At 45.5% G+C, this 21,900-nt stretch overlaps 1 protein-coding gene across 4 annotated transcripts in view; it reads left to right on the top strand.

The window, feature by feature from the left end:
• Nucleotides 1–11,818: 11,818 nt before the first annotated feature.
• LOC149351673 (stomatin-like protein 1) overlaps nucleotides 11,819–21,900 on the top strand; it is a 45,844-nt gene continuing 35,762 nt past the window's right edge. For all 4 annotated transcript variants that reach the window (XR_016290620.1, XM_089581021.1, XM_089581023.1 and 1 more), the window contains exons 1-6: nucleotides 11,819–12,019; nucleotides 12,162–12,271; nucleotides 12,342–12,408; nucleotides 18,569–18,651; nucleotides 18,707–18,910; nucleotides 19,825–19,880. Coding sequence is in view for 3 of the 4 variants with exons in the window: in XM_089581021.1 (XP_089437147.1) it covers nucleotides 11,845–12,019; nucleotides 12,162–12,271; nucleotides 12,342–12,408; nucleotides 18,569–18,651; nucleotides 18,707–18,910; nucleotides 19,825–19,880 (695 nt within the window). In the remaining variant the exon portion in view is untranslated. The remainder of the gene's footprint in view (nucleotides 12,020–12,161; nucleotides 12,272–12,341; nucleotides 12,409–18,568; nucleotides 18,652–18,706; nucleotides 18,911–19,824; nucleotides 19,881–21,900) is intronic.

Raw genomic sequence — 21,900 nt, 5'->3', positions numbered from 1 at the left:
CCATTTGTAAAATGCACAGAAGGGGTTGTGTACAAGTTGCCTTTGACTTGCGGTAAATATTACATAGGCCAAAGTGGTAGATGCCTGAATGAGAGATTAGGTGAACACAATTACGTTGTCGAAAACAGAAAAGGTGGGCATTTGAGCATTCATTGCCTCAAGTGCAAAAGCAGGAATTGTCGTCCTCTCTTTCATCAATGTAAAGTTCTGTATAAAAGTAAGTGTAAAACAACGCGTGAAATTGTTGAGGCAAGTGAGATAGCACGATCTGGCGATGAATGTGTAAGTGGTGCGTCGATTTTGCTCTCTGAGAAAGAGATTGCATATCTTTCTTCTTTTGCATGTGCAGCTAGATAATATTTTATCTTGTTTGAGTTTTCTTCGCATGCGCAGGTGATCTGAAGTGTACATATATTCTGCTCTCGCATGAAAATAAAAATCAGTTGGAAGTAAGCGCTCGTGTGTCTGTCTCTTTCTGTTGTCCGTTGTTTTTATGCGCTTTCCAGGTTTAACAAGATTAGCCTACCTTTTTCATTTCTTTAACCATCCTTTTTCATTTCTTTAACCATCCCTTTCTTTCATTCATTATTACATACCCTCTATATGACCATAGTATAAAAAAAAACAGAAGGAACAAAAGAATATGAGAAATAAGGAGACGAGTGAATGAGGGCAATGATTTGACTCCCAAACAAATATTTCAAAACAGTGAGGCGATGATCCAAGCAATGCAGATCGAAGCTAGTGCTGTCCTAGTTGGTTGGTAACAACTTTATTCATAGTCCTGCAGAGCTTTCGCCGACGGGGCCTTAGGTCTCCCACGTGGGGACGTCGAGGCGCTGCCTCGCCGTCGCCTCGCGGGCCTGCTGGACGGCCCAGAGTTGGTCCCCGAGGCTGGGGCTGCGCAAGGCAGCGGCCAACCGCGGCGGGAGGGTTCCGGAATTAGCACCGTGAAGGTTTTTGTTGCAGTCCCAGAGCATGTGAGTTAAAGTGGCTACATTGGCGTTGCAGACCTTGCATATATTTGTCGGGTATGTACCGGGGTAAAGCCTGTGGTATAGTTCCGGGTTGGGGTACGTGAGCGTCTGCAGTTGTCTGAGGGTCACCGCGTGCATCTTGCATACTTTAAAGCCTATCCAACAGTTTCACTTGCAAGTGCAGTTCAGAGGCCCTTTTCAGCATGCCACAGGGACCGGCAGTTTTTTCATCGCACCTCACGGCCACCTTCCAATGAACAGAATACCCTATACTTTTGACAAAAATCAACGGAAACAGAAAAAATACACATTACTCTGCAACAACAAAGAAAAAAAAGAAAGTCCTCGCAACTATTTGCTTTAGTTGCAACCTTTAATTCTGTATGAGATGTACCCACAATTCCAAGTAAACTAAAATTTGTTGCTGTCAAGCCAACTGCTCCACTGAGCCGTAACATTTCCCCACCTGCTAACCAGGCTGCACCTTCTGTGCGAGCGATGGCATGACAGAATTCATGGAATCAGGGTGTCATAAACAACTGCAATACTTTATTTGATACATTGCCTCGCATAGTACTTTGGACTATAACAAACAAAACAACACCGAATAAGTCTGGTGCTGCATTCTGGTGATGATGAATTTTTATAACGCAAGGGCATCTGTGGCCAAAGAGTGCCATGACACAAGGTCTTCTCTTCTACTCCAGGTGGGGTCAAAGACCCATTTCCCAAGCACTTCACCCTAAAGAAGCCCAGCACCACGCAAGGGAAAGCGTATCACCAGTGGGTACCCGGCAGCACCAGGGATCGAACCCCGCACCTCCCGCATGCGAGGCAGATGGTGCTGCATTCTGGTCTGGTGCTGTGCGGGCTTCTGGTGGGTGGAGGTAGATGGAGTCTGGAAATGGGTATCTGGGTGGAGGCTCACAGGTGGAAGATGCATTTTTACCAGTGGGTGCAGGCTTCTTTCTCTCTCATGCACACACACATGGACAAACAGACTGACGGACGGACGGACAGAGAGAGAGGCAGAGACAGCGGTGTTTGGCTTAAAGAGGGCTATACTGCTAACCTAACAAAGTACCAATATCCCTCAAGAGAAAAAAGTATACAACAGCAGTATCTTACCGGTAATCACCTATGGGGCAGAAACGTGGAGGCTAACAAAGAGGGTTCAGCTTAAGTTAAGGACAATGCAGCGAGCTATGGAAAGAAAAATGATAGGTGTAATGTTAGGAGATCGGAAGCGGGTGGAGTGGGTGAGAGAACAAACTCGGGTTAATGCCATCCTAGTTGAAATCAAGAGGAAGAAGTGGGCTTGGGCAGGGCAAGTAATGCGAAGGCAAGATAACCACTGGTCCTTAAGGGCAACGGAGTGGATTCCAAGAGAAGGCAAGCGTAGCAGGGGGCAGCAGAAAGTTAGGTGGACGGATGAGATTAAGAAATTTGGGGGAGTACGGTGGCCGCAACTGGTGAAGGACAGGGTTAATTGGAGAGACATGAGAGAGGTCTTTGCCCTGCGGTGGGCATAGTCAGGTTGATGATAATGTAGCATACTGGCATAATATAATAATCTAATACCAATGAATTAAACACTTATGATTTTAATTTAGCAGTGAAAATCGTTAAACAAGCTGAACTGATCTGTAGGAGTATCTGTCCCACCACATGACATCTCAGTAAAATATGAAAGGCTGCTAAATGCAGTTATGTGAATGGCCCAAGTCACTCTAAATTTTGGAGCAACAAAACGAGCGTTTGGAGCACATGCAATTTCACTGTTTTCATTTAATCTATACTAACTTTTAAAAAACATGGAAGATAGGACAGTGGGATCTTACAACCAGGCAGGCGTCATGTCGCTGATAAAGTGCATTTTAAAGACTAACTAAAATAACTTTTTTTTTTGTTTTTAGGGCACAAGATTACATCGCAGAGTACAAGGTTTCCCAAACTGAAGGCACGGTCACCTTTTTAAATTTCTAAAACCGGCATCATATATTAGGCGTGAAATTATGACTGATATCAAAACCAAATGTGCAACCTACACGGAAAGCAGTACTTATGCCATTTCTGCGATCTCAGAGTTTTTCTTTTCCGGAGAGTGGTGAAATGAAAGTAGCACCAATGTACCTGTTCTAATATGGGCCCAGTCATCCTGTACATTTTTACTTCTATGCAGAGCGGCGCTCCTTTGACAGCAGTTGTCCAAAAGAAGAGCATAATAATTACGGTCTGTGGCGTCACTGCTTTAGTGCCGCAGTACCCTATGCATCCAGCATTTAATGCCGCCTATCCTTCAACAACAGAAGTGTGCACTTCTTTAGAGAGACCAAAAACTGCTCGCAGAGAAATCAAAGAACTTAGGGTGCCCAGCTCTTTTGGATGCGCATGTTTTCGCCGTGACACAATCACCACACTGCATCTATCATGCTGAACTGCCGCCGCGCCACCAGTAGGAGCTGTTAAGTGTGAATATATGTTGACAGTAACACCACCCTCATTCACACTAAGCAAGCATTCGTAATAGCTGTGGCCATTACAAGTGGGTTCGACTGTATTTAATTAGTACTTAGCGTACAGGCATTTCTGCATTCTGCTGCAGTCTCGTGACCTTAGGATCAGCAACCGAACGCCAGCCATTACGACAGGAAAAAAAAATAATTTTACAGATGAATCTACATTTTCAGCTAAACACTATCCACGCTAAATATTAACTTCACATTCCCATCATGACTGAACACTTCCAGAGGCAATTTTCCCGCTGGGCAAATTGTATGAAACTACGCAGAATGCCGCTATCTATGCATGACTGCCTGCAGAGTTCAGTAGGACTTCGTCAAGATCCCTTGACAAGCCTAGCAGTGAAACCCTCGATAACTGCCTCCCATAATCTTTCAGTGCCCAGCAAAAGAAAAAAAATGGAGGGGACACTCAAGCTCCGCTTTGAGGGTATCACGCGATAGCATAATGGGTTAATTCCCATATAAGCAGAAGGTCATCCTCTACATTCATAGATCCCTGGAAGTCCTCATACCGCTCCTGGCTCCGGAGACCCTGTTTCGATTCCCTACCTAGACTAACTTGCTACTCTTTTTTTATTTATTTATTAATCCTTCCAGGATTTTTCACTCAAAGCCAACGCCTTCGATGCCACGTGAACCTGATGCTGCTGATGCTACATACGGTGAAACAGCCGCGCGGAGCGGCAAACCACGTAGAAGCGCTGCCAGGCACCTTGCCGAAACACGCAGGACTCAAGTTGCAGTCATAGTTTGTCGGCACATCGTTCTCGACAAACCCGATGCCACAGCTTCTGCGCCGAACGAACAGGCAGCAAGCCGCAAGCTTCGTGGTGAATGCGCCCTGGATGTGCACTGCGTTGTTCGCTGCTCATCGCGCGATTCCTGTGTCCCCGCACGGCCCCACTGTGCCCGAACGAGACGAGCGAGAGGTGCTGCCGTCGCGTGCTATCTGTTGGGGCAGTGGCGTACATTGCGAGGAGGAGGAGGGAGCGGTTATAGTGGGCGCCACCTGATGGCGCTACGGGCGCACCAAGCGAAGAGGAAAAGTAGCGGAAACGTACTTTGCTACTCACTTAACTGAGACGACTTCTGTAATTTTCATGCTCATAATTACTAATATATGCCACAGTACATGTCTCTAAAGCACCCTTCTAAGACAGCATTGCATTCACTATGTTCATTCCAAACCATCGAGCTGGCGTGGCGGAGTGGTTAGCGTGCTCCTGGTTCGATTCTCCAACTCAACCAATTTCCTACTCTGTTTTATTTATTAATGCTACTGGGATTTTTAGCTCCCGACCAACGCCACCGATGACAACACCCGCTTTTCTTGCGACATGGGGCCCTTAACGTTATTGCGCTAAAATCAAAAGAGCACCGCTGTAAGCATCAGTGCAAGGCACTGACTTCGATTATAGCGCGCAGCAAACTTTCATGCTTCCCTCGCAAAGAGCGAAAAGCATGTGGCGAGGGCGCACTGGAAGAACCACGTGGATGGAAGCGAGAGAGACGTGCAGAGGAGCCAATCACAGTGGTGGTCCAGCCATTTCAAGTTCTGGAGCAATTTTTGGAGCAGAAAAATATCCATTTTGGAGCACCTTTGTATCAGAACGATAATCCTGGAGCAACCCGAGTGTAGCACGAACGAAATAAAGGAGTCACAAAAAAGTTTGTTCCTAATGAGATAAGGTTCAGCCATGTGTAGGAAGAAAAAAAAACAAAGGAAGGTGTTCACAAAAAACAGCGACAAATCATTTTATTAATGCTGACACTGCCTTGCACGCAAGTTCAGCCAAGCATGCTTGAACAAAAGTCCAAAGAACACGTTCACTAGAGCCATTCTTTTTTTCATGCTGGCTCTAGTATCTCATCGCTTCATGGAATTTTTTGCAAATTCATCAAGCTCGCGAAGTGAATCATCAAGGCTGAAATTCCCTTGTTCCAACAAAGCTTGACGCCTTTGGAACTACTCCTAGCTTTTGTTCTTCAACCCAGAAGATAATTCAGCCCTCTTCAGGGCTCACTGACATGATGCAACCTTTTGATGCAAACGCCATGATGCGCAAACATGGAGGAAGGAAAACTCTCGCTATCTGAACTGCACGCCAAAAAGTATGCAGGAAGTTGCACACTTTTGGAAGAACTACTGGGAGTCATTGGCCGATGGCACAGCCAATAGTAACGCCAGGTGCAGCGTTGTCGTCTGCCGCAATACCTGCTGCACATGAGCAAGCGCGCTGAAACGGCGGACAAGTAGGAAGGGAAGAGGAGGGACCTGACTTAAAAAAATGTGACGTAACCACCTCTCCCGAGTTCTTTCCTTCCTCCATGTGCACGAATAAACTGGCTGCTAAATTCTACCACAAGCCAATGACGATGGTGAAGTTTGTGGCCCTCCCTTTGCAACGGGCAATCGACAGAAGTTCGGATCAGGCCAAAATGTCTAAGAAAAAAATTAAAAATACAAGGAAATCTTCACTCTTCTAGGTCGGCCCAATTAGCGACCCTCAGTTGTGCTGGATTCCTCCCGGGTACGCCACTAGTGTTCCAGCCTTCGCTTGGCGACTTCCACTGCCTTCCAGTAAGGGGTGCTCATTCTCCGCATTCTCCCCCCGAAATACCACCAGCACCCTAAGTTGCCAACTGCAGAAATGTTTTAGTAGGTTGCAACTGAAAGCCTCAATGGTTCCAAAAAAGTAGTTGTTTTCCCGTGACCACGTCTTTTAATGCGACAGCGTTAAGGGCCCCGTACCGCAGAAAAGCCGGTGTCGTCGTCAGCGGCGTTGTCCGCGAGCGAAAAGTCCCAGATGCTTTAATTAATAAATAAAACCGCATGAAATTGGCCGAGTTGGGGAATCAAACCAGAGCCTCCGGAGTGCGAGGCGAGCACGCCAACCACTCCGCCACGCCAGCTCAATGGTTTGGAATGAACAAAGGAGCGTCTAGTGAATACGGGTGTTGTCTTTGAAAGGTGCTTTATAGCGACATGTACTGTGGTGTCCATTCCTTTCGGGTGTACACCGAGATATGAGAGACAGGCGTATTTCGTTTCCTTAAAATCAATTTTCATTTCATTTTCCTTGAGGCCCTTACAGCATGGTTCAGGTGTCCACTGAGATATGAGAGAGACAGGCGTCGTTTTCTTTCCTTAAAACCAATTTTCATTTCATTTTCCTTCCCTTACGATGCGGTTTGGGTGTCCATCGAGATATGAGAGACAGGCGTCGTTTCCTTTCCTTCGGGCAAGGTGTCGCGCTGAACAGGCGATGGCGGTCCATGGACTCCTTGGGAACGCTGCAACACACTGTCGCGTCCCACTCTTAAAGACTAAACTTAAGCGTCCTCCAATTCTTTTTTTTTTTACAGTAGCGAAGGCACAATACTGATCAAACAGCCGCTTTTGGAAGACGCTGGCGCAGCAAAATGTAAATATACCAGAATGGCGCAAATGACGCAGCTGGAGCACCACTGCAATCAGCGTCCTAAACAGTTGGCTGATGCGCGGCCGATGACCACCGTGGTCGAGGGCTGGCACGAAACCGTAGTTCGTGGTTGGTTGGTTTATTGAGGTTTAAAGTCCCAAAGCGACTCAGGCTATGAGGGATGCCGTAGTGCAGGGCTCCGGAAATTTCGACCACCTGGGGTTCTTTAACGTGCACTGACATCGCACAGTACAGGGCCTCTAGAATTTCACCTCCAACTAAATTCGACCGCCGCGGACAGGATCGAACCCGCGTCTTTTGGGCTAGCAGCTGAGTGCCATAACCACTGAGCCACCGCAGCGGAGTGCTGCATTTGTACGGCGTACCTAGAATACTGAGTCTGACCTTCAGTTATCGGTAAAAAGTTCAGGGAAGGTGACTGTGTGAATCGCCAGCTGCCGCAGCTCACGCCGTGCGCTAGAAAGAGCAGTGCTTTTTCTTTTCTTGACTATATTTCTTGACTGTGTTAAGCAGTCAGCTGTTTTGATGCTCTTTGTTTGCGATCAAGCGAAAAAGTCGTTTACAAACCTTGGAAAAGCGCCCACGGTCGATCGGTGATGCGCTAGGCATGTCGCCTGCAGAAGCGGAGTGCGACTTCGCCGCATAACTTCGGTTGCTTAAAAAGCAAGATGGCGGACCTACGTTCAACTCTGCTGCCTTTGGTAACATATACTAACTCTAAAGGGTGACCTCATAACTGCGAACACAGCCACCGCTGTGCACGACTAACGGAACAACCTCCGGCTTCAACAGCATCGCTGTTAAAACAAAATAAAAGCGAAAGCGAAGCCACCCCGCGACTGCTTGAAAGGCACTATACGCGTTAGTTTTCTACTTTCAGCGGCGAGTTCAAAAAAAGGCGGGAGCCGGGACATTTAATCTGATTTAAATTAGGGAAATCGGTCGCACAGGACAATAATTCAAAGTTTCTAAGAATGCTCGGAACGTGTAGATTGAGTTCCCGTGGTAAAAAGACGAGTTCATATTCCTCTTTAGTGCATCTTTAGCTAAAAAGTAAACACGCGCATGCAGCATGATGCAGGTTGTTGCAACAAACGCCTAACATGCAAGTCGGTGTGCGCACACCTGACTCAACTGTTTTCAGTAAAAGAACACATGTGCGTTGTTTAGCTTAGCTGCTGCGAAGTTGCTATGAGGCTGGTTCATGGCAACATTTCGCTGCGATGTGCTGTTTGAAAATTCTTCATGCGGTTCGAGATGTTGGCAGCCATTGATATTGGTGCCATGCTGGCTGCAATTTGGTGGTGGAGCCGAAGCTAGCAGTGGACCAAGCTTGCACTTGACCATTCGTTCTAGAAGCAGCCAGTGCCAAGCTACACTTGAACTGTGGGAATTGGCGTTGCACGCTCGCAGCACTGCCACAGAACTTTACAGAACTGGTGCAGGGAGCGCAGGCGAATCGAACGCACATACTGCGCGAGTTGGTGGGAAACCACCGCCAACATGGCGCGCTAGCCGCGACGACCTTTCCAGATGGATGGACAAAAATCTGCAGAAAAAGACCTGAAAATGTAGCCGTTAAATGCATTCCTGCATTATAAACGCACGTTTAAACTGGTGCGGGGAACACAGGCAAATCGAATGGACCTACTGCGCAAGTTGGCAGGAAACGACCGCTGGCGGGAAACCACCGCCAACATGGCGCCCCAAGTGAAATTGGCCAATGGTTGGTGACTCGCTGGCCTCGAGTTGGTAGCCGATGTGCTCGGCCTACTTAGCTCGGGCCAGCGTCGGGCAACGGCTGGCCAACTGCTGTGCCGGCCTATGAGAGGCAAAAGGCAAACAACCAACCGCTGGCGAACGCCTGACAACAGCTGGCCGCCGACGCGTAGGCACGCAAACACAGGCCGACGCCGGGCCACTTCAAACGCTTAATGTCTTGATCGTATATGTAACAGCCGGCACTATTAAGATTTTTAGGAATTTTTCTAATAGAAGGCATCTGCAATGTGGTCCGCTCATTTGCATTTCTCGTTTGTGTCATCACAGGATCGCAACTGAATGAAATAATAATGCTTAATGTGCAAGGGTCACTGGCTACAACAGCAGGGTCTTAGATTTGGAGTATATAAGCTCGTGAAAATTCTTCATTCTGTGGATGTGTGCTCAGCACATTGATGTTGCTTGACTTTTTTCTGTAACTTCATTTGCATGTCATTACTAGGGTGATATTACTGTTCAGATTTCAGCATTAAGTATGCCGGCATTGGACCAAACGACTACTCCAGTGTGATAAGCTGCAGCCCTTTCTTTTTCATGTCTAAATTACAGAAAATGCAAAGGCTTTGCGAATACTTTTTGTGTATTTTGTAAAGCTGTCGTTCTAGTGTACGTACTCTCTAGTATAAAAGGTAATTTATCGTTAGGCCGTCATAGGGCTGAGCATGGCCCGGTGTCGGCAAGTGCTGATCGGCTCGTGTAAGGCCAATGTCAATCCCCATCCAAGGCCCGAGCTGGTTTGCCGAGCTCAGGCCATGGATGGCCTAGTTGGCGGCCAGCGACGGGCCATGCAAGTTTTAAGGCGAAAGCCTTTAAAGGGACACTAAGGAGAGCACTATTAATATTTTTTTTATAGCAAAATCCGATAGTTCGATATGTCATGGCTTTGTTGCCACTTGGCCGGCAGCGAAAAATGCATTTATTTCTAAGAAATTTGGATTTGAAGTTGAAAAGGTTTTTCCCGCCGCTCTGATTCAAACTTGGGATTCTCCTATGACAACAGAGGACTAAGTGACGTGAAATATGACGTGACGCAGACTCCGTGATTTCTGACGGCCAGCAGTGCGGCCTAGCAGCAGCCGAAAAGAAAGCTACCGCCGGCCGCACGTTGAAGGCATCTATCGGCTATTGCGGCCGTCGCTACAGTCGCTTCGCTTACGTTTGCACCGGCGTTTTGCCAGCGTTACGATGGATCTCGTTCTCGAAGTCGTCAACGAAGTTCTCGCAAATAGACACCTTTAGCATACCGTGTACCTTGTTACCGCTAGCGGAATACCGGGAGCCCGCCTAACGCCGGCGAGCAGGCGCTGATTGGTCCCGATGCTTCAGGCGCGCGCGTAGCTGCCGAGCACGTGGCGCCATCTGGCGACGTCAAGGAGATTTGCGCATGCATTGGCTGCGCCTCAGTGATTTGTGCTTCTCGTGTCCTAGCAACACTGTTTTGTCCTATGACGTCATGACGCTTGTACTTGCGAGTTTGGTCTGTGGCGGCGATACCTGTATTTTGGTTCTTGCTCTTTTCTACGTTACAAGAGCTTTGTTGTCAGTATGAGTGGCGTTTTTGTAATCAGGAGCTGGTATTCTGTCGATACAAGTCAACTTCAATTTCTCCTCAGTGTCCCTTTAATGCCTCATACTGCCGTTAGCAGCCGTGTCGGCAGATGCGTCCGCGTTTTGACCGGTGTCCACCGAGATATGCGAGACAGTTACTGCGTAACTTCCTTTCCTCAAATACAATTGCCAGTTTCTTCATTAAGGTCCCTCTTTCTTCTTTCACTCCCACTTCCTCCCTTCCTGTACGGTGCCGTTCGGGTGTCCACCGAGATGACAGAGAATTATTGCGCAATTTAATTTCCTCAAAAAGCGTTGCGTTCAAAGGGCAAGGCATCGCACCGAACGGGTGGCGGCGTTCCGTGGACTGCCTGGCAGCGCTACAACACGCTGTCGCGTTTCACTCCTAAAGGCGAAGCCTAAGCGTCATTAATTAGCAGTTCATTAGTATTTGGTAATTAATCAGTAATTAGCCACTAATTAGTAATTTTCATTACTTCGTCATCAATTATGTGTGACGTCATCCAGTGGTGATGTCACCAGTGTCACATAGGCAAAGTGGTGCGGAAAAGTGCCCCCTGAATTTTTTTTCCATTGGGGCGCTAGCCGCGACGAGCTGAAAATGTAGCCGTTAAATGCATCCCTGCATTATAAACGCATGTTTGGAAATCTCCAGAACAATAACAACCGTATATTACCCAGATTAAAAGGTTAACCAGCTGAAATGGTTTGCGGCAAAACTGGCAGTTCGAGTTCGTACCAACTGGGATTACAAAAGCTGTTGGTCCGTGGTAAATATTTTCACGTAGCCACTATCGCAAACTTCTGCAAGCTTCAATAACGCGCAGCTATGGTCACTGGTTAAAAAGGGACAAAGAAAAGAAACTGGCCCGCTAGTTCTTGCAGAAGGCACATCAACATTCACAAGTCGCGCACCATACATCTAAGACCGCTTAGAGTATAGACACTATCATGCTATATGGCGGAAAGAAACAAGAGTGTGTTTGCGTGACAGCCAGTCAATTCTGCGGTTGCTTCACTGACATTTCTACCAAGCAACATGCCAATTTGACATCTTGTCATAATGCACAAGAAAAAGAACATCTAGTCAATGCACTGAACTCAAAAGAAAAGAATAAATGCGAGTAATTCACAGCAACAATGCTAAAGAAAAAACATACCTTCTACAAGAATTCGCACGTATGCTGGGCACAGAACACCTGAGCGCGAGCAACTTCGAACACGCAAGCGCGATGCTTGTTCCGGCGCTTGGAGGAAGGAATCCAAGTTCCCGCGCTTCCCCTGCTTTCCCCGCCAGACTGAAGCGCCACTTGTGCACTGGCAAAGTGACATACAGCGTTAAGATAAATAAATGAAACTAAAATTTTACATAAGATTATTTTTACGTTAAAGTTTTTACGTTGTATTAAAACTAATTTACGACTCAAAAGTAGCCTTTATATACATTCATAAATTAAACTTTTAGTCGCCACCTTGCTAAGCCAAAATTGGCCAAAATCATAGCCAAAATGGTCTAGTTCTCTGGGGAGGGAAGCGTTTGGTGCAGAGATGGATGTAAAATTTTCGCCATACAGAGATAACTATGACACGCCGGATTTCGTGTTTGATTACACGTCAGCCTTTGATTATTCCTCTATTCATCACATGACGGCTCTAAAAAAGCCCGAGAAGTATAAAACTATATTTAATTACAACAAACGTCAGGTTGTTGTTGATCTCTCAGGTAAAGTCGTTGCCTGGTTCGGTTTTCTGTTGTCATGTAGGCCGCTGTTGCTTGAGAAAAAAAAAAAAAAAAAAAAGAACAGTGCCACCGGAAGAATCAGGTAAGGATTGTGTGAAATGATGAACGCATCTTACTATTCCAGACTGCGAGCCCGAACCGTGGCAATCGACCATCATTAGGACGATCGTCACCTTTTTTTGTTACCTGTTCCTCGTGTTTACTTTTCCCGTGACATGCTGGGTCTGCATAAAGGTATTTAATTTTTCACGCAGACTGGTTTCACTTTGGCCACTTGCGAGCTGTCGCTGTATGTTTTGCGCAGAGAGTACCGTCCCTGGAGAGGATCGCTGTATTTCGTCTCGGAAAGCTGCAGCCTGTTCAGGGGCCAGGTAATTTACAAACAGAATCATTCCATAGTGTCTAAAAAGTAGATTATAAGTCGTGACTGTGGTGTGTGTACAAAGCTGCAAATGACAAACCAGTGGTGTGGGCTGATTGACTGTGCATCATCACTGGCACAGAACAGAGCGCAGCAGGACGACGACAAGAAAGGGCGCGCTCAAAGCACTGGTGCGCGAGTGTGCCGTTGTTTGTCGTCCTCTTTCTTTGCGCTTTGTCGTCCTAAACATTAAATTTGCCTTCTTGTGTCCAAAGCGATTCAGACCTCGGCAATGCATGCCGTTGGGCGAGTTAGTGTAACATGCCTCTGCAAACTGTGGGAACACAGACGTATACTAAGGTAGAAAAACACAAATAGTGCTCTCCTCCATTGTCTCTATCCTTTTTTTCCTTGGCGTTCACCCCCGTAATTGGCAGAAGCAGTTCAGACTTAATCACTGCGCCTGTTGTTCCATCCATCAAGAATCCATCAATTTCAGTGTGGAACAAGTGGTGGTGGTGAAAATATTTATTAGGAAGGGACAGGAGGTATGTCTGGATCAGACCGTACCGATCCTTACAAGCACTAGGTGGAGGTCCCTAGAGGGCCCTCAGTGGCGGTGGCTGCCTCCCGTGGCAGCCAAGCAGGGTCGCCTCCTCACGGGTTGGGTTGGGGATGGGGGAAATAGCCGGGTTGGAGGGGCAGGCCCACACCATGGGACAGGTGTCCGAAGACACTGCTCTACAGTGCGGGCAGCTACCGCTAAAGGAGGGATCAAAATGTGTTAAAGGTGCACTGAAGAGGAATCTGAACTCGTCTTTTTGCCGCGGGAACTCGATCTACACAATCCCAGCAGTCTTAAAACTTCGATTTATTGCCCTGTGCGGCCGATTTCCCTAACTAAATCGGATTAACGTCCAGCTCCCGCCCATTTTATTGCGAAAGCAACACTGCTTGCACTTTTCTGCCATCGATGGTCGTGGCGCCTCCTTACACAGCGGCGCGTCACGTGACCGTATGATGTCACGACAGACCGAGAGCCGGGGCCCCAGCTCGCGCCATCGATGGTGGAGGTACAGCATTATATGCCAGCTGCGCCGCTGCCGAGAGAGGGCGCTCGCTAGAGCGGGATAAAACGGGGGGGGCGGGGGGGGGGGGAGCGGCTGCAGCTGCGCTCCTCTCAGTGCGCTGTGTCGGATGATGTGTACAAGGCGAGGCTGGAACGATCTGCTGCGGCCAAGCGACGGCGCTGCGCCGAAGAAACAGACGAAGAACGTGAAGAACGGCTAGCTAAACAACGTGCGTATGCAGCAGCCTGGCAAGCACGCCGGTCAACATCGCTTGATGCGATGTTGGGCCAAGTTTAATGAGTGGTGTTTATCTTTCCTCATATCTTTCAACTCTCGTCTATCTGCACGTGGCAGCGGTGGTGGCTCGGCTTGGAGCCAGTAAGCAGGCCCGTGCACTTTCCTTTTCATCCTTCTCTCAGTCGCAACCAACCAACCGTCGGCGCAGAGCGGCGGTAGACACGGCGGATGCGGGCTGAAGAAACGGATGAAGTTGTTTTCGCAATTTCCGGGCTTAACCAAGCTGAGCCTCTGCCAATTTTTTTTTTTAATTCCCCGCATATGGTGGAAGGAGTCGACCAACGCATGGAGTGCCTTTCAGGCAGTCGCGTGGCAGCTTTGCGTTCACTTTTATTTGTTTTTTTTTAGGTTTCCGTGAATAAATAGATATAGTCAGAGACTACATAGCTGCAAATTAGGCCCACGGAAATAAAAATACGCGTGGACTCTTTGCTTTTGCCGGTCACTACGTATCACTCCACCGATGGCGGAGCGGCAAGCCTTCCCGGGACTTGCTGAAAGGTTGTTCGTCTCCTGTCTCCTCCCACCGTATGCGGGGAATTAAAAAAAAAAAGGTGGGAGCCGGACGTTAATCCAATTTAAATGAGGAAAATCGGCCGCACAGGGCAATAGTTCGAAGTTTCTAACAGCACTCGGAACGTGTAGATCGAGTTCCAGCGGCAAAAATACGAGTTCAGATTCCTCTTCAGTGCACCTTTAATGCTGCCAGGCACAGCAATGTATTGGTGATAAGGCGGAGAAGGAGCCGCTCATCCGCCTTCTTGAGGCCTTCATATGGGCGAGGGTAAAGGCAATGACTATCTTGATAGTGGGTTGTAATATCTTTAAAGGTATAGACCAGATTAAAATCGGGTTCCTGATCAAGTGGGGAGGAGAAAACAGCCTAGATAGAGAGCGCGTGGGCGGCTGCGTCTACTGCCTCGTTTCCTGCCAACCCCTGGTGAGCAAGAGCCCATATAAGGTAACGGTGTGCGTTATTCCTTTCTTTTCACAAATTTGTAACCAAGTTGTTAGTTCTTTTATAGCGAGTATAGCTTTCCACATCACACATACGAGTAGATAATTCCAAAGGACCCACCATTCCAACTACTGGAAAGGTAAAGTTTTCAGATTCAGGATTGAGATTATGTTTTACCCTTTGCACTCATTAATTTTTTTCTACTTTTCAGTATATCGTGGTGTAGGACAGTTTTGCAAATTTCACAGATCACAAAAGAGAGACTTCTGTTGTGTGGAAAGATTTTGTGGAACATTTATGTCTGCCCTATTTCTTAATGTTTTGCTTAAGTTTATTAGCCAGATTTATGCTTCCGTCTAAGGCCAGGAAGAACAAAACTCTAAAAACAAATGTTGAAAGCACCCTTAAAGGAACTTTAAGCTCAGCTTTATCCAATATTTTTTTTTTATTATTAAAAAAATCAATTCCACGGCTCTTTCTGGTTATGTTGGTGTTTGCCGGGCACCAAAAGACAGACTTATTGGTGAGAAAATTGGATTTAGAAATTTTCCCGCCACTAGATTCAAACTTATAGCATCAAGACTGAAAGGAACTCCGTGATCAAGGTTTTGAGGTGAATGATGGCGTAGCCTAGCCTCGAAGATCTACTCCCTAAAATCTCTCTTGACATACCACAGTTTGCTTGAGACATAGGCTGGTGGTGGTGGTGGCCCCTGTATTATTTTTTGACCCTTTCTAGCTTATGAAAGTTCTGTGTTTAGTGGAAGTAGAACCTTTATCTTTAAAATATGGTACTCTGTTGATACAGGCCAACTTCAGTTTGTACTCAGTGTCTCTTGAAGAAACAAAGCCCACTCAGCAAACAAACTAATTACAGAGGTCGTTGGATATGAACCAACTATTGTTTGCAAAAGGTCACTGGATCATAGTTATGGCTTACGAACATGTAGTCATGTCGTTTTTCTTTTTCCCCCTTTTAAATTCACAGATTTTCTTACAAACACAGAAAAGTCTCCCCCTTTTATTTTACAGAGATTGCTAGCTGCAAACTAATGACTTGAATGATTTTTTGCACATTCTGCAACTTAAGTACTGAAAAATTGTCCCCAGTTAAAATAATTTAGACGGTTTCACTTGGCAGAAACAAGTAGTTTGGCGAATATGTTATGATTCCCTGTTTTCCCTCCAACATTCTTTTCATTTGCTAACATTCCTTTGGGTGCATCTTTCTGCAGTGCATTGATGTATTTTAAATCGTGGCGCTCAAGTTGTATTTAACAACTTTTGTAGGTATGAAGTACCGTGTTACAAGCGCCTATGCAGTGAATGTGAGGGAAAAGAAGAGACTGAAGCTAGCAACTGTACAAGGCCAAGGGTTTGTGTTGTGCAACACGTATTTAATGCTGTTGTGATGGCCAGGCTTAGCCAATCTTCTTACTCATGTTTTGCTGGAGTCTGTCATATTTTTTAGGGGCTGTAGCTTCCTCAAGCTTTAGTAATGTACTGTAGAACGTTTTTAACAGGTTCGCATATTGTTGCACAACGTTGAGCACCACAGCTGTAAGCATCTTGTTATAGTTCATACTGTAGAGTAGAACTTTATGAATGCTTCTGCATTTTTCAGGGCCTTACAGTCAGGTGACGCTATGTTCAGGCTCCATGCAGGTCCTTGAAAATCCTTGACTATCGAAAAGGCATCTTCAAGAGCTTTAAGAGTGCTGGAATTTCTGTACAGGACAGCATTAACTGGAGGTCAGGGGGAGAGGCCTTTTTCTTGCAATTGACAGGGTTAGGTTGATGGGGGCGGTGGTAAAAGGTGGAGCCACGAAATAACACTTGCATGTATATTTTTTTTTTATGTAAAAATGTTTGGTTATGAAGAATTCCACTGGTAGTTTTGGAGCAGGGCATCAAATCACGCCACAACAACTATATTCGCTACCGAGTTACTTAACACTAAGAATGAATGCATGTGCATGTATGTATCCATACCTCTATTGCTCACTGCGCTGTTGCTGTAGCCAGTGATCTTCCGCTGTTTGTGAGAGAGTTCAGGAAATATCATAAACATTTTTTTTTTTTTCAGGGCGTACGCAGTTTGTCATTGTTGCTGCTGCTTTGTCTCAGCTACTTCAACTGCTAACCGAATTTATCACAGTGATAAGCATAGCTGCTCGATCTGACAGTGCCTTATCAGTAGTAATGAAACAAATCGCCCAGAGATGTCTTAAACCAAAGCTAAAAACAACAAACTTGGACCGGCCATTATGGAAGTAGCAGCACCACATCCTTGGAATTCCAGCATAATCTGCTTCGGCAGGGTAGATGGTAACGGACTGCTGAAGATTAGTGCATTGTACAAAGTACCCTGGAGACTTGTTAACCTGTTGCCCACTCTCAGCCACCAGCAGAGAAGCAGGGAGTGGGGATTCATCATGAATCACTTCTAGATAATTTTGTAGATATCACAGTAAAGTGTGTGTAATGCTGTGGATAGAGCAGGTAGCTTCCTTAAAGGGCTTCTGACCAGGCTTGGACACTTCAAACAAAAAAGCCCAGTGCGTAGATCGGGCTGTTATGACCGTCTCTGCAAAATATTAGTCATGCGTGACCTGGAAGGTGGGGAAATATCAAATCAGAGCCAGTTTGCACTCTTTCAACAAGGCTAACCTCCTCACCCTCTACGCGGCACCGAAGACTTCGCTGTGATGCCGCAGTGAACTGCATTTCATTTCTTCCTTTTTTACTATGAACGCGGGCGTACAATCCTGTCCCCACCACCCACTGGTGGTTGCTGTCAACACCATGCCATGCCACTGCGCCTCCACTCCTTGCTCTGCTTCCCAGTCCTGAGCCCGTCTGGCCATTTTTTATCCCAACGAGACATGGCGCTTTCACAGCCTTCCTATTCTCAACAGCCAATGCCATGGCCTCCTGTCCAGCTGCCTTCTTTTTTTGTGTGCGCATGCTGTATGCCTTGTCTCTACAACCCAAGGTCATCATAAAGTTGGCTTTACTTAGCAGCTTATGAACCTGCTGGTTTAGCTGTCTTGAAGAACAGCAGACAAAAAATCCTGCTATGTTTGTACCTTGATTTTGAGTGTAACCCAGTGTGCATCTGAAGCACTTCAATCGAGGGGAAAATATTTGCATTATTTACATGCGAATATGGTTTCTTGTGGACAGAGTACATTCTGACCTCTTTGTCAACTGGTGGGTTTTTATCAATGCTTCATTTGTTTCTTTTCATTTGTCCTGTTCACATGCAGTTTCAACGTCATCTCCTTTATAATGCTGTGTGTTGTATTTCAAATAGATGAAATCTATAATTAAATAGTTTTTAGGTGCGAAAAACAGAAGACACATAGGTAGGTGACAGGACGAAGCGCCATCGTCCTGTCACCTACTTATGTTTCTTGTCTGTTTTTGCGCCTAAAAACTATTTAATTATGAACCATAACCAACTAGCCCAGCAGCAGTTGCTCTTAGAATGAAATCTACTAGTAAGCCATAGTGGTCACTACACTTTAGTTTCTTTAGGCTTAGCACAGATTGCTTCCAACAATATCGCTTGAGTTGTTAATCCACTGTGCATCATTAATCAGTTAGCTGCTTACACTTGGCATAATGCCATCCCCAGGCTAGTTAAAAACTGATGGCAGTGTGGCAAAAGCATTTTAAATGCTATTCATACTACTAAAGGAAGACACTGGGATTAACAAGGGCATGATAAGAGAAATAGGTATAAGTTGAGCTTTAGAGGCAAGAGAATTTAGTTGCTTTGTTGCTATTGTAAAGTTGCACATGCTTGTGGTTGTGCCAAGCACTTTCTTTTAACCACGCAGGCCTTGTGCTGGTGTTTCCTGTCATCGATTCCTACATGAAAGTGGACCTCAAGCCCAAGGTTTTTGAAGTGCCCACACGTGAGGTACAGTGCAGTGGTGCTAGTGGTGTACTTTTTAGTTCATGTGCACTGCATCCAGGTCCTGACTGGTGATGGAGCCATTATTGAGGTGGGAGCTGAGCTACACTGGCAAGTCGTGCATAGTGTGCGTTACGTGACTCGGGTGAAGGAGGTGGATGCTACGGTGGGTGCGCTATGCCAGCAGTGCTTGGCATCCCTGCTGGGCTGCAGTGACCAGGACGACATAGACCGGCGCAGGGAGGCCATTGAGGCCACTCTACTGGTGTGTGCTTGCCTGTAATTTCTATTTCAAGAACAGCGCATGTATTGCTTATCGCATTTGTGGCCCTTTGAAACACCTTTCTAGGTTTTTGATTCAATATGCTCAGCAGCTGCAGTGCATGACCTTGCACCACTCCACTATTTTTTCTAATTGGTGCAGTACGTAAAGTTCATAAACTCACCAGAAGTTCTTTCGCCTCCATTATGTACCTGCCGGATTGCTACATTTTCTGACATCAAACACTTGAGCATGACGTCTGGCCATCATTGTTAGGTCAAGATCATCACTTGTAGACGGTGCTGCTGGGGTGTGTGCTGATGTATACATTTTTGTCCATCTGCTGTGCAACGTTGGTGCACAATAAAGAACCCCAGGTGGTCGAAATTATTCCAGAGCACTCCACTTCAGCATTTCTCATGGCCCTAACGCAGATCCAGGACATCAAACTCCACACATCATACCGTACTATACCAGTGCCATGATTTCTTGACTGTGCGGTAACGCTGCCAGTTCTAACAAGGCATCATACTTGTTCATTGTAGCTGTTCTGCTCCCACCCATTCTGAAAGTAGTTTTTCATTTAAAAGATCTATATTTTGAACTTTCAGTGCTCAGGCTAATTTGCAGCCTCATTCAGTTTGAAATTAATGCTGCTTGAGTGCACGATTTTTAAAAATGAATAAAAGTTGTGTGAAAAGCTTTGTTGGGAATGCATATTTAGCTTGTGTGCTTGTTTTTGCCAAGTTGTTCTTGCTGTTTTTATTTAATGTTTATTGGAATTAAAGGTTGCATCCTTTAACGTTTAAACATTATGAATATTTTTATTGTTTACATGCCTGCAAATTGTGGAATAATTAATGCTGTGTCATCTATTGTACAATGATTTTACTTTGCTTGTTTCTGACATATTGCAGACCAAATTGAATGAAACTATCCTTCCATGGGGTCTGGAAGTCATAAAAGTTACGCTGTAAGTATGTGAGGTGATGGCTTCCTTGCCCTTGAAGTTGCAATTTGATTTATTGAATTCCTTTCTCTTTTTTTCTTGCAAATTATGTAATCCTGCTTATGAGCAAAAGGCATTAAAGGGGCCCAGAAACACAATCTTAGTTGACTGTTTTGCCTGTTGATCGCATACAGTGAGTTACAATGGTGCTATTAGCGTCGGTAATACCGCGTGTATTCCATTTTTTATATTTTAATGTCCTCCCAAAAACAAATTCATGGCTCTGATGGTGTCCCCACACAGTGGCGGGCTTTAGCAGTGGATATGACATCACCTAGCGCGAGCTTGATGATTGGACAAACAGTAAATATACTGCAAATTGTGTGAATAAACGAGACACATATTGTCACCTGTCGGTGTTATATATTAGATCAACAAAAACAACTTGTTCGTCTCAGATAAAAGCCCTGCAAAGCAAGTAAAATAAAAATACACCACCAGGGGCTCTGGCATGGAAACGACGCTGCCAATCTCAGCAAGAATGAGTTACAAAGAGCAGGCAACCATGGAGTGCAAACTTCCGGGATGTGCTCTGGCAGGTTCTTTTGACTGGTTGAGCCAGGTGCCGTCATTGGGAGAGCGAAATAGGAGTGGGAAGACCCGCCATAATCGAGTTGAGGGCAGCGTTTTGTTTGCTTGTATTTTGAAATTTCTTCATTAAATAACTCCCGTTCCTGTGCATCGATTCCTGTAATTCTTTTTAAGTCAGCATCTGTGTGACATAAAGAATCCACCTGAAGTATAGCCGGTACCGCCCCAAGCAGTGTTTCGCAGCCCCTTTAAAGAAACGTTGACAACTTTTATTAAATTGTTGTAATTGTGGCATTGTTAAGTTTCAAATGAAAGGTAGAGCAGTATCATAAGGTTAACACAGTGATTGTACTGAAGGAAAGTAAATACTAGTAATAAATGGCCATTTTTCTTTATTTTCCAAAAATATTTAATGGCATAGAGAAAACCATTAGTGGGACAATATCATAGGAGATGCACTAGATGAGTTCACTAAAATTTATAATATAATCTAAAGGAAAGGTAACAAAAGAAGATGACTGGATACATGGGTAGAGATTTATTTATTTATTTGATAAGGGACTGCAAGGTGATGTTACAAAGGGTGTACATTTGCAAATACACACCAACAGGTAAAAAAATGTATATTGGACAAGTTGATACAACTGCATAATGTAACTGCGCAGAATTTTGCAGACAGTAAAGTTGTGTATCAGCACTGGTATATGGTTTCTCGGGAATCAGTGGAGGCATTTTTTATTCCAAAGAAAAAAGCCAGATTTATAAGCCAATAAATGATTTCTCTATGAACGCAAGTTCTGTTATATAGATATTAAGTATGGGCACCTGCTTGCTTCTTTTTGTTGAACCCTTATTCATCTTTGCCTATGTCAGCACTTACTTGCGCATGCACCATTTTTTCTGCATATTTCTTTCTGTGAATAAAGCTTAGTTGTGAGTGAGTGCTTGGTATGTGTTTTTCGTGTGTGTCCACATCTTTTTTTTTTTTTTTGTGCTACTGTATTAATTGTATCAAAAGATGCACTGCACTGACTCATACTCAATAAAATTCATAGCACGTGTATCCAAGTGATTAACGCATTGCCAGCAGCATTGTAGAGCAGATCAAGTTTGCAGAAAACTGCAACTAGTCTTCCTTTTGTTACTAGTGATGCTGTTTGAAAACTTATTCTGCTAGGCAAACATGTTCAGAAACAATGATCCCATCAAAAACATAGTACAGTCCTTGACTTATGCGGTGGTAATGTTGCGTGCACCACCCGACATACCATGGAGTGCTGATGGATGAGCATTATGCCACCACCTACAGCAATGGAAAGTGAATGGAATTTTGGGTTGCCATAATGGGCTGAGGAGTAGTCATGGGTCATAATGGGTCATTCCATTGCTCCAGGCAGGTGATGTGGTGGATTGTCACGAGGCATGATGGATTATTTTATTGCTCCGTGCTCTG

This window comes from Amblyomma mixtum, chromosome 3 (assembly GCF_055824585.1).
Source record: "Amblyomma mixtum isolate Tamu chromosome 3, ASM5582458v1, whole genome shotgun sequence".
Taxonomy (NCBI): Eukaryota; Metazoa; Arthropoda; class Arachnida; order Ixodida; family Ixodidae; genus Amblyomma; species Amblyomma mixtum.
The sequence above is the reverse complement of the archived record's forward strand: the minus strand, read 5'-3'. Positions and strand labels throughout refer to the sequence as shown.